Source organism: Helicoverpa zea, chromosome 11, assembly GCF_022581195.2.
Source record: "Helicoverpa zea isolate HzStark_Cry1AcR chromosome 11, ilHelZeax1.1, whole genome shotgun sequence".
Classification (NCBI taxonomy): domain Eukaryota; kingdom Metazoa; phylum Arthropoda; class Insecta; order Lepidoptera; family Noctuidae; genus Helicoverpa; species Helicoverpa zea.
This window is the reverse complement of record NC_061462.1, coordinates 9,546,425-9,567,664: the sequence shown is the minus strand read 5'-3', so window position 1 is coordinate 9,567,664 and position 21,240 is coordinate 9,546,425. Positions and strand designations below refer to the sequence as shown.

Here is a 21,240-nt window from a genome sequence, read left to right as displayed (position 1 = left end):
TGCCATTTTGGATGGGCCCACAACTTTTTTTAAGGGGTGGATCTCTTGGAAAGGAGTATATATAGGCTAGACAAAGTTAGCCGAACTAAGCCAAAAACTCTTCCACACTTCTCGTATCCAACAAACCTCGATCGACTTCGGGAGTAGTGTGGCGGCTGCTTTACAAGAGCGATTTAATATAGATAAAAAAAAAGTTTTATACAGATGTAAAATATTTTATAATCTGTTGAACAAATTTTCTTGATCCTTCAATTTTGTGATCTCGAGAGTCGTCTTAAATGTCGGAATAAAAAATAAAACAAATTTATACACGTAAAACAGACAATATTGCACTCAGATTGCTAAAGATTTCAAGTGAAGTTGTAGTTAAATATTCCCAGTGGTTACTGCATCAAGTGGCTTTGCTAATTTCGAGATGTTTTATTACCACGGAGACATTGAGTCGCAATAATTGTAAATATTTGCCAATTCTGCTATTTGCTTGGTGTGAAGCTAATACTGAAGTAGTGCGAGGTAAAGATTATTGTTTTTTTAAAGACATCTGACCTTGAATCTGGTCCGATCTAGAAATGCGAGGCATATAAGTGTAGTCTATAAAACTTGGCCGTGTATCGTCTGACGCAGAGAGTAACATAACAATCTGTATAATGTAGGTATAATAAATAGCTGCTGGTAATTAATCTAGTACTGATGGTTGCTCTTATTGATTCGGGGAGTTTGATTTTCAAACAACACAGTAACATCTTACATGGTCTAGAGTCCTTCAAAATCTCACTTTCCTATCCTTCTTCTATTATATGAAAAGTCTATAATATAAGGCTTGTAGACTATCAAAATGCTATAACTCAGTTGCACTTCAGATCCACATTCACCAAAACATAATTGTGTTGTGTAATAATAAATTAGGCCCAGCTGTCACCAAATATTGACAGAAAGTATAAACATTACAAATCTATGTGTGACTTCCAACTTGGTTTTGATTCTATACAATTTCCACTACAGAATAATAATAATATGTATTTATGAAGTTTCTTCTCCTGAGTCTTATTTTAATTATACTTAAAAGAAAACTAATAAAAGAATAGTTTCATATCCAATATGAATAAATAAATAAATAGAATTTTACATTTGACTGGTGCATGATTTTATTTTATTTGTAAGCAAGGAATCAGACGCAGTATATACATATTTATTGAATAAAGGGGTGATTTTTCAGTTGGCAGATAACTTTCATCTGAAGAATATGTGAAAAGTTTTGATATCTTTTGTATACGTAAATATACCAGAGCGCTATATTTATTCCTCTGATAGAAGTTAACTGTATGAAAATCTACCCTAAATTAATTATTACTGCAGGTCTAGTATCTCTAATAGGGACTGTAAACCTGAATTAATTTGTAAAACTCTAATCTTAATTGGGTTCATGCCCTTGCTGATTAATTTGTGTTAATTTATAAACATATTTTGATACTTACCTTACGATACAGAGAAATAGAGCTCTATTACAACATTTTAAATGGAATATACAACATAGGTTTCTTATCTGATGACATTTTCACATATGTAATAGGACTTTAATTACTATCTTATGAATTTTGCAACATGTTATGAAATAACTTAATAGTCGAGGAATAAGCTTAATTAGTATTTAATAGCTTGGACCTAGATGCCTCAGATTCTAAATTAGGCTGCCATTTTGTTATTGGAATATGAAACAAATTCTTTTATAGGCCAAGTAGAAGGAGAGATCAGTGTTTTGACAATTACCATATTATTTATCCATCTTACCTGTAAGGTAAATGAGATTTATATGACCATACTCAAAATAAAAATTATATTATCATGTTGTGCAGGTCAGCTCAGGATGCCGTTGATCGAAGGTATAGGGGATGAAGTTGTACAATTTGTAGCTGTGGTGCTGGTGATAGTTATAGCAGCTGTGGCCTGGTGGTCTACCAACGCTCAGCCAGATCGATACCGAGCTGTGCTGGTGATGCGTTCCAGGACAAACCACCCTGTCACCGTCAGCATTCGAACTAGTGAGTAGACTTAGGTTTTTTACTTTAACATTTTTTTAATGATTTGACAACATTTTTTACTCTTCTGAGGAAACGCTTTTTGATAAAACAGCCTTTTACCGTTGCTACTAGGACATCATCCATCTCCAGGTAGAATGTGATTAAAATCAGTTTAGCAATTTTAACACCATAGCATAACAGACCATTTGTATTTGTAATATTGTGCAGATTGGATGTGTGTCATGCTCTATCTATATAAACAGAACAGAACATGTTAGGGATGCCCCGTATTTTGATCATTTGCCAATTTCATCGAAAATAAATAGTCCTCTTTACATGCCAAAGGTGAAAATAATATACCTGCTTACCGGCTCACGCACACCGGGTATTACTGATGAATAAGATTTAATAAGTAAAGTTTTACCAAAAAACATTCAACCATGAAACATGCAACAACAATACGACATAAATTCCAATGATTGAAATTGATTCCCTTGTATCGATAAGGATTTTTGACACCGCTGGTAGAAGTGGGAGATGGCGGGGCCGCAGCACTTTGTGGAATATCTAGTCTAGTAAATGCCTGTCAGGAAGGTCAGACTGCTACAGTATGTATCTAAGAGGCCAGTTTGTCTTAACTGGTGGCAAAATTCTCTGCCATGACGTCCCGATTTGTTTACTGTCCGTGTAGCAATTCTGTAAAAAAGTAAACATACCATAATCGTCACCGTCATCGTAGTTCACATTATACTTCTGAACCTTCCCTCTTATTATATCCTACACAAGCTTATCTACGTAAATTGTAACTATTAAACCTGTATGAATGCAGTACAACAGCCTTAACCTGTTCCCCTCTGACGTCAATACAAAAGCAAGTTATGCTGAATTTAGTTTGTACTTAATGGTCCTATAAACTTACATTGTTTGCAGGATCGAATTTGATGATAACAGCTGAACCGGCGCCTTCAATACAAGCTGCCTTATCAGACGGTCCAAGTAAGTTGAATTATACATCAAGTTATTACTATCATCGGCCACCATATAGGCCACCCTTAATACTGTGTGCCATGGCCCGGTCTACAGCTTGACTCATCAGAATTCGGTCTGATTTTTCGACAAAAAACGGAATTACTTAATTGGCAACACCATGTAATTAGGGCGCCAATCGCCAACGCACCTCGGCGATTTGATCGTAACAATTGAGCTACCTCATCGCAAAGACTTTTTTGGAAGGATGTCAAAAAGAGGATTTCCTGTAAAGAGGTCCTAATGAATGACTTATGATGGCTGGTTGAAACCCTCCATTAAAAACTAGAATGTTAGAGAATTACTCCCTTATATTATATAGGTCAAGGGCTAAGCAGTGATCATAAATTGCTCTGCCGATTTATTAACCCGAAATTGATTATATAAATTTTATCTAGAATCCTACTATTGTGTGAATATACTCGAATAACTTTAAATACAATCTTGTTATACTGCAAGGTCGCATGTTGATGATTACCAATTGCGTAAACTATTTTTCAATGAACTTAGTCATCGTAGAATTCATTGTATTGTGTTCGCATTTTTTTTCATGCCGTGCCTAATGTAGGTGTATTATCGCATTTGCAAAGCGTAACATTATTTCAAACGTACGTAGAAAAAGAAACTAGCGTCATCATCATCATGCCGGATTTTTTATAAGGCTCATTTTAGAAAATATTTATCCTTATATTCCTTTTTGTAGTTATTATAATACAAGTTTGCCTTGAAATCTTGATTCATCGTTGTTATTATTTTTGGGCTATTGACGAATTGAAAGAAAACCTAGGTAAAATATTGGCAAAGACTCGCAATTATGAGTAGTTTATATCTTATTTAAATAAACACTTTATAGGGCTTGAGCTATAACAAAAAAAATAATAATTTTATGTACTCTTATTCTCAATAAAAACACAATTACTTAAGGAAATATAAAGTAATAAAACTGGCAAGAAAACTTAAAGGAAACACTGACCATATTGGCATTGCCCTCCAAAAAGGTCAGGTTTACTCACATCCGCTAAATGCATTGCAACACTATAATGTGTAAAAATACGTATTTATGCTAAAGGTAGCTGTTTCCCACTTCCCACCAATGTGTTAATTGAGCCTGTAAGTTACCTCAATAAATAAATTTCATTAAAATTGTTCCATTCTTTCGAGCGTGAGAACTCACTCACAAACCTTCATTTCTATAATGAAGTGTAAAGTGTAAAAATCGTAATCGTGTTTATAATAGATTTTTATTACCTTGAAAAGTACTGTGAACAAATATACGATATATTACATTGGAATCAATAACTGTGCAGTGCCGACGGCAGCCGAAGCAGCAAATGAAGACACCTCGAGGGTCATACCTCTTCAGGAGATGGACAGCATAGTGGACGCAGACATGGCCATGCTGGACAATAACCGCCTGCATTTCTATAGAAGAGTTGATTGTGAGTTGTTACTGTTTTATTTTAACTTAATATTGTTCTTGTATTGGAAGGCGACCGAGAGGGAGACTTAGGCATCGTTCAGACCAAACGTATTGTCGGCCGCTGACTGTGAGCGCGCGTTACGCAGTTTATTGCTTTTCCATATATATTGAAATTGTCGTTCACACCGAACCGACTATACGCTGTTACGTCGTCTGTTGTAGCTGACTCTCAGTGGCCGATTATTTTACTACGCGACTATGCACGGCGGACGCGGATTGGCTACGCGGACGCAGTTGCCGAATAGCGCCGCTCCGCCGCGTACGCACCGCCGCGCCTCGGTACAGCACGTCGATAATTAGTGTCCCTTTTATATAAACTTAAACGTATTAAAGATAGTAACTCATCGAATGTTTTACTGTCATACGAAAATATTTCTTGAACTTATTTGGATAAAGTCTATATTCGAAATATAAAGTATGAAATTGACCAAGAAAACATCTCTTCAAATTTAAGGGATGTACCCACAATCTCTTCTTTTTATTATTTTCGTCTTCCTCTAGAGCTTCGCAAATGGCAACTATCTGAATGCGCATAATTTAATTGAAGTATCAGTAAAACGTCTGATTTGAAAAAAATAAATTACGCTAGTTTTATCGTTTATAAAATACTACGAGCAACTTCAAATACTGAGCCCTTTTATGTGTAGAATAGTCAGCCGCTCAGCGTACGCATCTAGTGTGAACCTACAAGAGCCTATTCTTTTGTTCACACATGAAGCGCATCGTACGCTATAGCCTATTGTCGGCTTGGTGAGTACGCGTACTGCAGATTGAGTCGACGTTCACACTGGGGCAGACAGTGAGTATACTCACAGTCAGCGGCGGACAATACGTTTGGTGTGAACAATCCCTAAACGCTGGAGAAAAGATTTGGACAGCTTCCTCGCGGACTGGCCACAAAGGAAGGATGTCAAAAGGAGGATTTCCTGTAAAGAGGTCCTAATGAATGACTTATGATGGCTGGTTGAAACCCTCCATTAAAAACTAGAATGTTAGAGAATTACTCCCTTATATTATATAGGTCAAGGGCTAAGCAGTGATCATAAATTGCTCTGCCGATTTATTAACCCGAAATTGATTATATAAATTTTATCTAGAATCCTACTATTGTGTGAATATACTCGAATAACTTTAAATACAATCTTGTTATACTGCAAGGTCGCATGTTGATGATTACCAATTGCCACAAACAGCGATGTATAGAGAAAGTTGGAAGGCTATGGGGGACGCCCTTGCCCAGCAGTGGGACAGCATGGGCTTATAAAAAAAATGTTCTTGATTCCAAAATAAACATTATTTGAGTTCACACTTTATTGTTAGTCGGCTGGCAAATTATTCAAGTCGATGTTGCCTTTCTTTCTTAAGTGCTAGTCAATCGTTTTAGAATGTACCTAAGTTATAAAATCTTCGGAAAAATATGCATTTGTCATTAATTAACTGTATACTAAGTGTCCTCATTTACTCGAAATGTTGACGTTACCTTATTTACTTAAATACCTAGGCAGTGATTTGACTACAGGAAATAATTGGAAGACAACCACGTACCTACTGACGTGGATGTTGACCAATCATATGTATATAAGTATTATGAACCTATAAAAGTCGCTTAAAACAATTTTACGATGATTTTAAGGTTCTCGGTTCCTATTTATAGTCGGTATCATTTTAGCATAATATTGAGGTAGTCCACCTCATTATTGAAAGTTGTGATGGCAATTATGGACAATCATGGTTGATATGTCTATAATAAAAAAATACACCTTGTATGTTCAAAACTTTATAATAAGATGAACAAATTTAAATTAATATTAAGTACCTGTTAAGATGGTAACCGGTTTATATCTAAGTGCCATTAATAAATAAGAACACCATTTGGTTAGTGTTTTTATATAGCGATGTTTTTTGTTTACATAATGATTGGGTTACTCAACATACCACGTAATATCATCATGCATCTCACAAATATGCAGACAATACTTGTCTAGACTTGTTTTCCAGTTTTGTTTTGGCTTATGTATGTTTTGGGCTTTCTATTATTACGTCATTAGTTATGCAGTTTTACGTGTCTATTAGAGATTTTTTCCCTTTCTTTTTCTTAGAAATCTGTAAACTAGTTACGCATGATCACTAAGTACAGCTGTGTTTTTGCATAAGTAACTTTTATTTACTCTTTTCTCCCTCCCCTCTTTTTAAAGGAGTAAAAAATAGAAAAGAGACAAAAATTGGGCTACAAAATCAATAGATTTTTTAATATCGAAATTGACTGAATCAAAATGATAAAGCCATAAAATTGTCCCTTTCGTAGTGGCTGTTTCCGCTGTTCATACAAACTAAGTACTTCACAAACCCGGATAAAACGTTCAAAGCGGAGACAGCAAGACAATCACTATTACAACAAACAATTTATTTTTATTCGTATATTTTTTTCTCGTCTCCGATTTGTCAGAGTCTAGCTAGCCCTTTGCCCTTGACCAAGGTAAAAGCTCCGGTTTTGATAAAAAAAAAACTTTATTTTCTTTAGCAAACAACACACAGACCGCGCCCGAGTCGACGAGCGACGAGAGCGAAGTGCACGAGGAGGTGGAGCCCGCCAGTAACGCGCAGATCCGGGAGATGGACAGCATCGTCAGCGCCATGGAGGCTGACGTCACTACCGGCTGCGACCTGTTCACTCGAGCTGGTGGTAAGTGTCTGTCAGACTGCCTCGCACACAACACACAGAGCAACGAGAGCGAAGTGCACGAGGAGGTGGAGCCCGCCAGTAACGCGCAGATCCGGGAGATGGACAGCATCGTCAGCGCCATGGAGGCTGACGTCACTGCCGGCTGCGACCTGTTCACTCGAGCTGGTGGTAAGTGTCTGTCAGACTGCCTCGCACACAACACACAGAGCAACGAGAGCGAAGTGCACGAGGAGGTGGAGCCCGCCAGTAACGCGCAGATCCGGGAGATGGACAGCATCGTCAGCGCCATGGAGGCTGACGTCACTGCCGGCTGCGACCTGTTCACTCGAGCTGGTGGTAAGTGTCTGTCAGACTGCCTCGCACACAACACACAGAGCAACGAGAGCGAAGTGCACGAGGAGGTGGAGCCCGCCAGTAACGCGCAGATCCGGGAGATGGACAGCATCGTCAGCGCCATGGAGGCTGACGTCACTGCCGGCTGCGACCTGTTCACTCGAGCTGGTGGTAAGTGTCTGTCAGACTGCCTCGCACACAACACACAGAGCAACGAGAGCGAAGTGCACGAGGAGGTGGAGCCCGCCAGTAACGCGCAGATCCGGGAGATGGACAGCATCGTCAGCGCCATGGAGGCTGACGTCACTGCCGGCTGCGACCTGTTCACTCGTGCTGGTGGTAAGTGTCTATCAGACTGCTTCGCACACAACACACAGAGCGACGAGAGCGAAGTGCAATGTGATTTTAAGTTGGTATTATTTCTGTGAAGGTGGCAGTTTCAGAGTTTGGATTGGTCCCGGAATGATGACCTTGTGTTAATTGGAACGTTATCGTAAAGGCAATTTGGTTGATTGTGTTTTTTTGCCAAATGCATTGTTCAAATTGGAAATTACACAGCCATTTTGTTTTTTTGCAGAACCAAATCCAGCCACAGTGATACCGACAGATACGAAAAAAGAGAACGATAAAGAGACCAGTGCCCCCTCCACAGCTAACGTAGAGAAATCATCAGAGACTGCAACCACAGACAATGTAATGCCCACAGAGGGCGCTGGTGACGTCACCGCGGAAGAACAAGAGAGTAGAAGGATATTGATCAAGCTCAAGTACTTGAATGACACCTTGAAAGAGGTTGAAGGCAGCCTCGATGAGTTGCTGAAGGATTTTAAATGGTTAGTATTGTGCTTATATAATGCTGATATGTATGAGTGTTTGTGATTGAGTGTTTCTATTCGAGTTTATCGAGTTTTGATGTTGATTAGGAGTATTGGTACTTGAACAAGTGCATAGTGCGAAACTAATTGAACAACATTAAACTGCTGCTTTATGATAATTAAACTAAAATTGCCAGAAATAGTAATTTGGAACACCCAAAAAATTTGTCGAATAATAACAGAATATTCGTGAAATCTCTCAAGTAAAAAATAAAAACTTTTTTTTTTTAACAAATCACCTACATCGTGGATCATTTCATTCAGTCGCAAAATAATAATCTTATATTATTTTTGTCATCCAATATCAACTTTTCCTTACATCAGGCGTCACTTCTCGACGGAGCTGACAGCGGAATGCCGCGTGCGGTTAATCTTCAACGGCCGCGTGCTACTGGACGACGCGGCCACGTTACGCGCCTGCGGTCTACACGACCGCGCGGTTGTACACTGTCTTGTACATCCTAAACGTACTGTTAATCAGGTAACATTTTGACTGTCACTATAAATGTTGGTATAAATATCCGCGCTTTCAAGCGAAGTTCTTGTGTTAAAAAACGAAAAACATAAGTTTTTGTACTATTGCAGGACTAAACCTTTCATAGAAAATAAATTTTGGCTCCATACCCAAAGGGGTACAATGAGACTAATTCTTACACTTCGCTGTCTGTCTATCACCAGGCTGTATCTCATGTCCCGTGATAGTTTGACAGGTGAAATTATTAATAATTATGTTTTATCCAGCAGCGTGGGTCCGGCGAGGAAGGCGCGGGCGCGGCCCCCGAGCTGGTGTCGGAGCGGGCGGCGCCGGAGCGGGCGTGGGACCTGGAGAACATCCTCATGACGCTCGTCTCCGTTGCTCTCACTGTCGTCTGGTTCTTCAGGTGGGTGAGAAGAAAGTATTCAAGCTGGGTGTTGCTACGTCATCCCACATACGAATTTCTTCACCTTGGTTCATGTCACACGTAGCATTGGGTCGCTGCCCCTCGCTAGTGACGCGAAGAAAAAGCGAGGCGGTGCCACGCTGCGCGTTTCGCTACTGCAACAGCAAAATATGCCCCCTTTCATCAGGCACATTTTTGCTTATACAGAGTCGTGATAAAAAATACCTCATGATTTCTTTTGGTTCTAATTTTAAAAATGATATTCTTTTCAGATGCGAATATTCAAACTTATTCACGGCGAGCGCGAGCTTAGCACTGTTCGGGCTGACAGTATTCTACAGCGTGGCGATATTCGGCCTCTACCTCTCCGACACATTCCAGTTCGACAGGCGGCCTCCCCAACCCGTGCCCGATAACTAGACGAACATCATGCGGCCGATCCCAATATTCCATCTATAGATCGAACTGTTTACTAGAGATAGTATTTTGTCATTAGCCCCATACTATTAACGTCAAACTTCTATCTTTATTAAGCAAATCCACGGATAGATAGGTAGTTGGGAACGGCCGCTAGTGAAGTTATACTAAGGTTTGTAAATTATAGATATGCCGCCTTTTGTACTGTGTTAAAAAGGTAGCGTTTGGATCACGACTCGTGAGTAGCTCGGCCGACGTAGATTGTCTATGGAACGAGAATCCTCATTTCGCGTTGATCATAATAAATAAATCTTTTTTTTTTTTTCAAATATGACGACGAAGGCATAACGTGATTTTGTGTAAGCCAGGGCAAAGAAGAGCATTTTCTTTTCATTTTGGTTCGTGACTCTGTTTAAATTCACGATAAGCATTTATCGTAGAAGTATATAAGGTTTTCTTTATATTTAAAAGATGATTATTTAGTGTAATTCTATCAGTTTAAATACATGTGTGTAAGACCCAATGGCTTACAAAATTATTTACTTGAGTGAATGTCGCTAAGCTACTCACAGCAAAGTTAAAGCTCTATATGCAGGTCATATTGCTGTATTATCCTTTGAAATTACTACCAAGCGCTTATACTTTTAGTTAAAATGATAATCATTAATTGGCTTAGCAAAGCAGTCATGTATATAAATAAATATTACATAAACATAGTAATAGTCAAACATATTTATCTGTGAATGTATACAAAATCATCTCCAGTTTTTGTTGAACGAAAACATAAACGTATGTTCACATAATAATTACGAAAATATACCTTCTTGTAAACCTATTTAATGATAATAGTGTGGAAAAGTTAATATTAAAATCAAAATTTTCCATTTTTACATTGTAAATACAATAAACTGAAACTATAGTCTGATTTTTAATTCGAGTCAGTAAAATGACATTTCCAGTGTTGCGCGGTTTTAAAAAAATAGGGTCCCAAATAAATAGTGATGTGGAAAATCGAGAATTAATAGTTAGTCTAGATTACATTCATTTATTTATTTGTACATACATTACATTTTTTATTAATATCAAATTGGCTTTATATTAATATAAATATGTAATTTACGGAAATTAAACTGGAGACATGTAATTAAATATTACATAAAATACTGTTGTTATATTTTTTTTTTGTTATGTAATAAATGTTGTAATGAGAAGTTTTAGTATGCTGGGAAGGTTCATATTTCTAAAATCGTATTATTTAATACGTTATGCTTTAAATATTTAAGAATAAATCATGACTAAACTTCTAAGTCGATCGATTGTGGAACATCACTATTGTAGTGGGTCACCCTTTTTTGTGAAAGTGACAGTTGCTCCTGTCATTTTACTGACTCGAATTAAAAATCAGACTATAGTTAAGATTTTTGTAATAATGAAACTCACAGATCGAATACATAATCATTTTAATGTACGGCACAAAGATAAAAAGTGTGCAGAAATCATTTCCTATTATCGATTCAAACCAGTACGTAAATAAAAATTGATCGAAAAATCAAATAAGATTTCAGACTTTGCATTTCACAAGAAATCTCAGCCAAAAAAATGCCACTGATTATTATAATCATACCATAAATTATTTATTAGATAACTTGTCTCAGTCAAAAACAATCTGTGTTAAACATCAGATGTACTGGTCTCAAAAAAAAAAATTGTAAATAGTGGTAGACATTTTTTTTATATTTATTTAGACGTAAGTTCGGACTTTTAGTTCTTTCATATATCATCTTTTCTATCATCTCAGATGGTATGTATCTATTTTTCTAACGTATATTTCCATTCATTTATCAATACATTTAGTATATAAACAGCTTACATACAAAAATTCTAACTATATTCGGGTACCTTATCGTTTTCTACGCTAATAAACGTTTTATTGTTATTTACTTTTAAGGACATTGATATATATTAAAAGTAAATTTTAATTGAAATCCATTTTGACTTTTATTGCATCAGCATTATTAGAATAAGGTCCCAATCCAAAATCCAATAACTTCTGAATGTGTAACACGTGTAGTACCTAGGCAAAAGTAGCTGGCGATGACGGCTATGGCGGCTGTTTTCATATAAGGAGATTAGGCAACAGGACATTAACCGATTCGTTGCGGCGCCCAGTTTGGTGCACTTTTATGCGTGGCGGCGAACAAATATTTCGTGACACGACAGTCGTGTCAAGTGCCATATCAGTTGATGACACGCCTATTGTGCCATCAGCCATGTACAGAATAAAATGCTTTTTTTTTTCTTGTTTAGCCTTGAATTGTATTCAGTCGACTTTCAAAATCGAAAGTAAGCGGTCAGTTACTTTGTGTTAAGTGGTTTTGAACTGAGTGACTTTTTTATTCAGATGTTGTAAACCTTTTGTATTGTTTTATGATTTACATACATATCATACTGGGATTGTAGGTTATAATAAAGATTCTAATTTTTGTTTTTATTATTTGATGTCATGATGTCATTTGTTGTGTTTCATCGATTTGTGTAGTAGGAAAGTGCCGTAATGATAGCAGAATATGGATACAGATATTTTCCTGCAAAAAAATCTACTTATGTTTTGTTGTTATATGTTATAGAAGAGTCATCTGAGAGCTCAGATCTAATATCTGAGCACGCCGATATAACACAACTCATTCAGATTTTCATAAACATTATGATGTAGATCCTGAATGATCATGACGTACCTAATCGCAGTAATCGTAATGCAACTTATCGAGGTTGTCAACCCCTGGAATTATCTGATTTGCATTATTTCCAGAAACGAAGTCTATTAAAGTTTAGTTCAAGAAGCACCTCAAGTTTCGATTTGAGCGAGTTATAAGACATTTAAAAATGACACGAAACGCGTGTCATACGCCATATGTAAAAAAATTGGATGGCACGTCTGTCGTGCCATCCGCAACGAATCGGTTAAAGTGGCACAGACATTTACGCAAGTGCACTAACTACCTATTCCTTCACTCTCACAGCCCGAGAGGGATGCTAAACCGACACGACTGGAGTTCACTCCCCCCGGGGCGGATGGGGACGCACGTTGTGTTCGCCGTCTTCCACCCCTTCTTCGCCTGCGGAGCGGCGCTGCGAGAGGGTCGTTCTCCCGCAAGCGCTCTGCCGCCTCCTTCTGTGACATGACGTCCTCACAGAAGGAGGCTACCGCGTCCCATGCCTCCTCACTTCCCAGCATGGCACCAATCACACTGGGGAGCGAGAGGTCATCCCCGACCGCTGCCACCAGGGTGCGGCGGGGTTCAGCCCACGATGGGCACACCTCTAGTGTGTGCTCTGCCGTATCCACCTCGGCTTCACAATTTCTCAAAATTCTTTGTAATAAACGTTTTTATCCTTTTCTATCATTCAATAATGAATCATTTTATCTGCAAATGATTTACGATTGCAAAATGATTGTACAGCAAACTACCGTATAGACCAAAATCACCAAAATAGCAGACCAATCACACACCAATCGCACACCAATCAAATGTCAATCGAATACGATTGGTCTTTTATTAGTAGCAGAATGCCCGATATGATTAAAACTGCTATTGCGATTCGATTTCTATTCGATTTTGACATTATTAACTTAGGAGAATCGGGCCCCTGCTCTCTATGTAAGCGCTTTATATGAAAAAAAACTAGCTAATGACCAAACGTTCGCGTAGCGGAAACTTGAATTTCTCCGAAGTTTATGCATGCACTGATTTCATTCATACATAAATAATTATACACAAATACACACTAATTTTTGGATACATCTCTTTTTTTCTAAAGTCTATGGATTAAAAAAAGTTCCGCCAGGACAACGTTCGCCCAGCGGAATCAGTTTTTGGTGAATTTCTCCGCAATGGCTGCATACACAAATTTTTATTTTATTTATTCCTTTAATTCAGGCAACTAGGGCCCATAGAAAATATAATACACAAATAACAATTAACATTAAAATAATTATAAACTAATACATACAAAAATAAAAACAATCGTCAAGTCTATTTGTTGACACGAATAGGCGGTGTCGTGTTGCACTGCGTGGTGTCGCGTAGCCTCCCGCGGAATCGCCGGAAAACGACACCTTTCGGCCAAAACTGTTCTTGGAACATGTCGAGATGCTGAGTCGGCACACGTACCACAAACGATTTGAAATTTGTATTGTGTCTCGGCTCCAATTTCTCGACTCTTAAGGTCCAGTTCGTCTTGACTCGTATATACTCCACGATCTCCTCGACCTTCGTGGAGTGATGTAAACGCGAAACATACAGCTGCGTCGTCGGTATTGCGGGACGCAGCAGCATGTTCGGACCAGTCAACGCAGTTCCGCATTGATTTCGGCTAGATGGCTTCTTCTTCCTTCTCTCCACCTTGACGAAACCATCTGCATCAGCTTTCCCTTTACATGGTACAGATTGTACCGTACCTCGAGTTCCTTCGGGCTGTTTTTGTATCGCCACAGTAGCTTTGGGTGGCCGTTGGACGGGATCTCGCTTTACGGCATCCGAGTAAACACGTCCAAGCCTAGACGTGCTTACATTTGTCGGTGTCCCGAGGGCAGGGGACGCGGGGAGGGCGGGGCACGGTGACGCATCACTAGTAGTGGCGACGGCAGGCGACGAGTGCAATTTTGCTGACTCGGCGCGCTGCGGCGATGCGTTAACCTGTCCGTGGCATGTGTTGTCGCTGTTGGCATGAGCGTGTGACCTACATACAGAGTTTCGCAATTCAGCTACCTCGCTACGTAGATCACAGATGGTGGATTGTGATGCCTCCAGCTTCAATTGCAGCTCGACCAGGCTGGACCTCATACTCGTGATGTCCTTTAACAGCCTGGTGACGTCGACTTGATCGAAAGTGACCGGGGGCAGCTTCCGCAACTCCTTTGCCACGAACGTTGGCACGTCGTCCGGGTCGGTCTCCTTTAACAGCCTTATAGTGTCTTGGAGACTCCTCTATAAAAAATAAATAGAACGTCTTACACTAATTATCTGCATAATTAAAATCTTTAAATTCAACAACATTCCGTTGCGCGAACGCACACTAAATGTCGGTCCTGCGACCAGTGGCGTAGCGTGGGTATCTGCCGCCCGGGGCAGTTGTCGATTTTGCCGCCCCTTCCCGTGTATTTTTTTAACAAGTGTTACTGGCCGTTTGTCATTTTTAACAGACTTCAAAAAAAGGGGTAGTTTTTTTTTTGTATCGACGTTAAAAATCATCAAATGACCCTTCCCGGTGTGGGTTAGCAGCGGTGAGGGAGTGTCAGACTCTTACTGACGAAAAACCGTCGTGTTCCGTCGAAGGCCTTTTATGTTCCAGAGCCGCGGTAACTCTTTCGAACAACCCGCAGCCCCGGCAGAAGGGGGAGGTTCTCAAGTAGACTTTTCTTTTATATCTTTGTTACTTGATTTCTTGAAGGTTTTAAAATTCTTTTAGGTAAGTTAGTTAGTTAGTAAAGTTTGTCTTGGCGGGGACCACCTCATCGGTTTACCTAAATTAGCACTTTGCTAAACGCATGTCGGCAGTTGTGTAGGTAAGCAAATGCAAATAAAGAAAAACTTGCCTATGTAGTTTCCAAATGCGCGAGCGAAGCGAGCTCGAAATTTTTATCGGACTTAAACCAAATATTACGTAAAATTTGGCCCAAACGTACTTAACTTTTTGTTTGTTGACCGATGCAAAAATAAGGGCACATCGTTTTTGAATACGCGAGCGAAGCGAGCGCGAAATTTTTATCGGACCTAAAACAAAAATTACGTAAAATTTAGCCCAAACGTACTTAACGTTTTGTTTGTTGACAAATGCAAAGATAAGGGCCAGAATATAGTTTCTAAATACGCGAGCGAAGCTAGCACGAAATTTTTATCGGACTTAAACCAAATATTACGTAAAATTTAGCCCAAACGTAATTAACTTTTTGTTTGTTGACAATACAACACAATACAGGTTCTGAATACGCGAGCGAAGCGAGCGCGAAATTTTAATTATTTTTATTTAAGACTCAAAACCAAAATTACGTAAAATGTAGCCCAAACATACATTTTCATGAATGGGGGGACTAGGTACGACACACCCGATATACGTCCATGCGAAAACCCCCGCTCGCAATTATAAGTCAATAAAAATAAAGTTAGATATCGCGAAAATTCGCGCGTGGGCGATGCGGCCGCCGCCGCCGTTGCCTCCTTCGTGCATGTTCGGTAGGTACGATGCTTCGCCGCTTAGACGTTGATCACGTGTGTTTTAAGTACCAAATTTTAACAATAATTAATTTTAAGTTTTAAAAGTTTCAACTTTCTTGTTTAATGTTTTGTTATTGTTAGACAGTTTTATGTAGCGGCGCAGATACTATAGTTCGGCCATTCAGAGAATGCGTTCCTGACACGTCGCGATTGAACTGACGACGTAACTTTGCAATGGCGTTGCAGTTACGATAAAAATATTTTTGCTGGTTGTTTACCGTTTTAACAATTGAGGAGCATTAAAACAACATTATTATATCAATAATCAATGAATGTTATTACGTCGTCAGTTCAATCGCGACGTGTCAGGAACGCATTCTCTGAATGGCCGAACTATAGTTGCGAACAATTTTTTTTAATTTGGTAAATTTTGCCGCCCCCTAAAAGCTGCCGCCCGGGGAATTTGCCCCCCCTGCCCCCCACACGCTACGCCACTGCCAGGGGGTGATCAGCGGGCGACAGGCGCGGGGGTGCCACCGCCTGCATTACAAGGATCGCCCCTTGTGCTCCGGCCATCATAGGGCCTCCCCACTGGGGGGAGGCATGAGGGGCCTGCCGTGAGGCGGGCAATCGCCGGTGGGGGACTTGATGCCATAGATTCCCAGACCCCCTCCACTCAGGGGAGGTCGGAGTGCCGCTGGGCCTTTTTAGTGGGTATACCGGGAACGTCGTTACCGGGGAGTCCATAATATACCATAATAATAAATACTAACCTTCCAAGTTAAGAACGTTTCTAAGATAATGGCACGGCTGCTTTTTTATAGCTATCCGAACTTGGTCGGATTATGTAGGTTTTCGATGCTTCGTCAGTATTTTATAATTGGCTTTCTTTAATTACTGAATTTAATGACTTCCTTTAGAACGTCGTGATATTCGACTGCTTTGTAAACAGTGATGTATTCATGGTAAATTATCCTATAACTTTTTAATTACTAACGGAACATCATTGATACTTGGCAACATGTTGCAGTCACATACAAGGTTTGTTTAAACGTGAAAATCTAGACCCCTAACTGCATACTTTAAGAACTGAGACCTAATAAGTGTATTTTTCGTTTATATTTTTATCTTTTAAACCCTACGACTTTTTCTAAATCTGTTTTTTAAACAAATATAAACAAATTCAAAACAACGTATGTAAAAATTTACTAGTATTAGCTATTATAATGACCAAACGTTCGCGTAGCGGAAACTTGAATTTCTCCGAAGTTTATGCATGCACTGATTTCATTCATACATAAATAATCATACACAAATACACACAAATTTTTGGACACATCTCTTTTCTTCTAAAGTCTACGGATTAAAAAAAGTTCCGCCAGGACAACGTTCGCCCAGCGGAATCAGTTTTTGGTGAATTTCTCCACAATGGCTGCATACACAATTATAGAGTCTTACACTAATTATCTGCATAATTAAAATCTTTAAATTCAACAACATTCCGCTGCGCGAACGCACACGACATTTACGAGTTCTCCGTTGTACGGGTGTTTCAATTACCCTTCCAGGCTCCAGATTGATTTGTGAAAGTTTGTAAGCTGAACCTAAATCTATATCTAAGAACTGTACAACCTTAACATGCAAATAAATATTTTGAGTTTGAAAAAAAAAATCCACAAAGCGGCCCGACCCGGATTCGAACCAGAGACCCCGTGCTCAGCTGCTAGACTGAACGAGGCAGTTAAGCTTTTGTAGTACCTAATATAGAGGCTATAGTAGTTTTGTAATTACAAGGCTTTGGTAGTAATAGTAGCTGGCTCTTGTTACTGTTATTGAGGTTTTTGTAAATAGCAGGAGTGAATAATAGACAAAATCATTTTCATGATTTATTGTAAAAAAAACATTAAAACGTGAAGAACTTTGATATCACAGAAGTTGCTTTTAGATTGATGAATACCTGGAAAAGAAAAGAAAATTTTAGTTTTTTATCCATAAACATCAATTTGATGAATTGTAAATTAGGATGATTGTTTCTCGCCGGATTGAGGTTTACCGGAAATTTAAATAGCGGTAACCTCACCTAGACAAGATTTGATCTATCCAAATTCGTTTTCTCGTTAACACAAGTTACTTTAACAAGCTATCTCATACGACTTTGGATACTTAAAAAAACTGATGTACTACAAAAATAAGCTTCATAATTACCTAGATAGTTTTTGAGTGACTGCTGGGCATTGATCAGGAACCTATGAAAGAAAGAACTGGTTAAAATACCTCTTTAATTCAGTGACAAATTACAGCATGTATTTTAAACATGTTCAGCCATCCAAGGAAGTTTAAAATGCGTGGTAATCAGGGTTGCGCATTCATAAAGCATTGTATCATCATTCAAATTTCGATAAATTTAGGCATTTATTTTATACTGGTGTAGACTTGAGACATTCAGGTATGCATTTATTTAGTAACATAACAGGGATATACAATTTGTATAAACATAAATAATTGTGACAAAAATATATGTATTATGGTTGTACTAACATGGGGTCTCATTCCAAAACCATGCATAAATTCAGCTCGGGTTTTGAGCAATAATGGGGTCAAACAAAACTACTGTAGGGGGTTCAATCGAAAAATGTTAATAACTGAGCGATATTTACCTTTTAGAGTAAATTGAAGTCCCAAGAGATTTGATGTATTCCAAGGCATACCTATGACAAAAAACTCAATTAGTTTCTACATTAAAAGAATAATTTAACAAAGAAATCAATAAAATTTATACTTACATCATATTACTATGATTTGTGGTCAATATTTTCATTAAAAATAAAAAAGGAAATTGTAAAGTAAGGTTTTATTTGACACTGGCTTTCCATCTGAGAATAAGAAAAAAATCAAGTAGAAAGTCAATGACTTGTCTAACGCAACATTTATCGCTTGCGGTGGAGCTGCAGAGTGTTGCGGCGGATCCAGGAAGCACGGCGGGAGCCTCCCTTGGTCTGTGAGAAGCGGTGACCCTTGCCGAGACCACGGGAGCTGCGGCCAGCGGATGTGAGACCACGCATCTCGCGATGCTTGTGGACAGCGTTCACTATCCAGTTGATCTTGGGATCCCTGCGGATAGCCTGCAAATAAAACAAACTTGTAAGTACAATAGTAGAGAAACTGTTGTGAAATAGTTATGATTTTGTTTGAATCAGATATACCGGTAGGTGAGTATTCAGCAAAACCTTTCAGATTGGTGCATGACATAAAGTTCATCATTTTAGTTTCAATCAAGTATGTCTGTGGAATAGGTTTTAATATTTACCTTGTGTGAGGGGTCAACCAGGATGACTTCAAAGTATTTGTAGGAAGAGTCTTGGGCCACCCAGTATGAGTTAAGCACACGCAGACCACCACAACGGCGACCAACACGCTCCTGTGAATAAAATCATCAAGTTCAATATACATAAAAAGGAGAAATATTTGAGACTATAACATGTTTCATACTGTTTTATCTAACCTAACAGAAACATGCTTTGTCTGAGATAGGTACATTAGAAATGAATGTAATTACAGTGAGAAAGTATCCCACATGCTTAATTACTTTTGTAAGTATAATAGAACTAATGCAACCAGTCAATGAATTTAAATTGGTAGTGACTTTACAATGATACTATCCACATGACAAACATGTGTTTTTGTGTCAGTTCCACAAACAAAACTGAAAGCATCCTAACCTCAAATCGGTACTTATCCTAAAAAGAATTGAGTAAAGAAACTCACCTCAGCGATGGACTGTAGGTTGCGGGTAGGCTTCAGCTGGTTCACACCCTGACTCTTGGGCTTACCATAGGTAGCACCCTTGGGCACGGGGCGCTTGCGGCCACCACGGCGTACACGGATTCTGAAGATAACGAATCCTGGAAACGAAATTGTAATCAGTACCGACCAAGTTACACCACGTGGTAAATACCAATCAACTCCTTTTATTTGAAGAGTAACTTACCCTGCTTAGCGCGGTATCCCAGCCTCCTCGCCTTGTCGGGCCTTGTAGGCCTAGGGGCGCGATGCATACGAGTCAACTGACGGTACTGCCATACCCTCACACGCAAGAGGAATCGCATAACATCGCTCAACTTTTTTCTGTACAACTCTTGGATATATCTGTACGCGCCCATCTTGGACAGGTGCCTGTGGCAGACCTAGCAACAAAATCAATACATATTGATCAGAAGTCACATCATCGGTCTGGCCACAAATGGAGCGAATCTATACGCATCACGTATGCCATCTCGAAAACACTGAAATATACGAATCGAATAATAAATACACTGAGGAACACACACTCAGCACTATTATTTCACATTAGCAGTAAATATAAATTGAAAATAATGAATGATAACTTAAATATTTAACGATAGAATAGCAACGTACGTCTCGCACGCTCCACAGGTAAACCGGAAAAGAATTACTGAGGGGGGTGAAACTTCCATACATCTGCTTGTATCAAAATATTCACTGATTGTGCTGCCATCTAAAGATTTAGGTACATAAACTTTGACCATACTTTTACATTTTTGCTACTAGGTAGAGCTAGTTGACGACATTACAATAGTAAACATAAAATTAATGACAATAAACAGTTATTATTTCACAATTTATTAAGGATTAAATTAGATTAAATTTCAAGAATATGGTAGCAAATTTTTCTTTTTAACACTTGAAAGTTCAAGTGGTTCATACGTGAAAAGGAACGTAAATGACGAATGACCGCCATTACGGGACAGAAAAAGTACGTTGTCTTTTGAAAACATTTTTCTCTGTTTTGTTCGTTGTTTCGAGGTGTTCTTGTGATCTGTTTTTTGCTTTATCTTTTTGACCCTGCTTCTTTCTTGGACTCTGTGATTGGATACGTAAACGATTGACCCTACGCCTTGTATAAACTGGACCTTGATATTGCCGATGATTTGATTTGGATTCGACGAAATTTTCAAAATGCCGAGAAAGTCTGCCTTTAAGTGTTATTTTGGATGTATTCCAAAAGGTATGTTTCACATAATTATTTACATCTTACAAAATCCTCTTAGAAAACTCCGCCCCTAAGACAACCCACTGACTGAACTATTTCCTTTTACTTTTTAACACAATAATGTGCCTACACTGTTTTAAATGGTGATATTGTCTTTCAGGAACAGTTCATCACTTTCCACCAAATGTATACCCGCATACGGAAAAATTTGATCAGTGGAAAATGGTGTTAAGCGAGATAGATCGACAAAGGGGCGATAATTACATATACAACAACATACGTATATGCGATTATCATTTTG

The 21,240-nt window shown here is 38.7% G+C and overlaps 2 protein-coding genes across 7 annotated transcripts; one reads left to right on the top strand and one right to left on the bottom strand.

Moving 5' to 3' along the window:
- Positions 1 to 230: 230 nt before the first annotated feature.
- LOC124634458 (transmembrane and ubiquitin-like domain-containing protein 1) lies at positions 231 to 10,617 on the top strand. 6 transcript variants are annotated; one of them, XM_047170045.1, is made up of 10 exons: positions 232 to 513; positions 1,854 to 2,039; positions 2,949 to 3,014; positions 4,352 to 4,483; positions 7,046 to 7,101; positions 7,270 to 7,711; positions 8,118 to 8,373; positions 8,740 to 8,896; positions 9,157 to 9,296; positions 9,569 to 10,617. In XM_047170045.1, the coding sequence occupies exons 2-10, from the start codon at positions 1,865 to 1,867 to the stop codon at positions 9,714 to 9,716; spliced, it is 1,572 nt and encodes a 523-aa protein (XP_047026001.1). In that variant the 5' UTR covers positions 232 to 513; positions 1,854 to 1,864; the 3' UTR covers positions 9,717 to 10,617. The 6 variants fall into 6 exon arrangements, with proteins under 6 accessions (XP_047026004.1, XP_047026001.1, XP_047026003.1 ...); XM_047170047.1 differs by having other exon boundaries at positions 7,046 to 7,128; positions 7,297 to 7,711; positions 9,160 to 9,296; XM_047170044.1 differs by having other exon boundaries at positions 7,046 to 7,128; positions 7,297 to 7,711.
- An 8,147-nt stretch (positions 10,618 to 18,764) lies between these two features.
- On the bottom strand, positions 18,765 to 20,385 carry LOC124634440 (60S ribosomal protein L15). The gene is made up of 5 exons (XM_047170021.1): positions 20,345 to 20,385; positions 19,917 to 20,112; positions 19,694 to 19,830; positions 19,236 to 19,346; positions 18,765 to 19,050 (listed from the first exon to the last, which is right to left on the bottom strand). The coding sequence occupies exons 2-5, from the start codon at positions 20,086 to 20,088 to the stop codon at positions 18,856 to 18,858; spliced, it is 615 nt and encodes a 204-aa protein (XP_047025977.1). The 5' UTR covers positions 20,089 to 20,112; positions 20,345 to 20,385; the 3' UTR covers positions 18,765 to 18,855.
- Positions 20,386 to 21,240: the final 855 nt, after the last annotated feature.

Coding starts and splice junctions, on each gene's coding strand:
- LOC124634458 (XM_047170045.1), top strand. CDS start 1,865: ATGCCGTTGATCGAAGGTATAGGGGATGAAGTTGTACAATTTGTAGCT. Junction 2,040..2,948: donor CACCGTCAGCATTCGAACTA/GTGAGTAGACTT, acceptor CATTGTTTGCAG/GATCGAATTTGATGATAACA. Junction 8,897..9,156: donor CTAAACGTACTGTTAATCAG/GTAACATTTTGA, acceptor TGTTTTATCCAG/CAGCGTGGGTCCGGCGAGGA.
- LOC124634440 (XM_047170021.1), bottom strand. CDS start 20,088: ATGGGCGCGTACAGATATATCCAAGAGTTGTACAGAAAAAAGTTGAGC. Junction 19,347..19,693: donor ACCTACAGTCCATCGCTGAG/GTGAGTTTCTTT, acceptor TTTTATTCACAG/GAGCGTGTTGGTCGCCGTTG. Junction 19,051..19,235: donor TGGTTGACCCCTCACACAAG/GTAAATATTAAA, acceptor TTTTATTTGCAG/GCTATCCGCAGGGATCCCAA.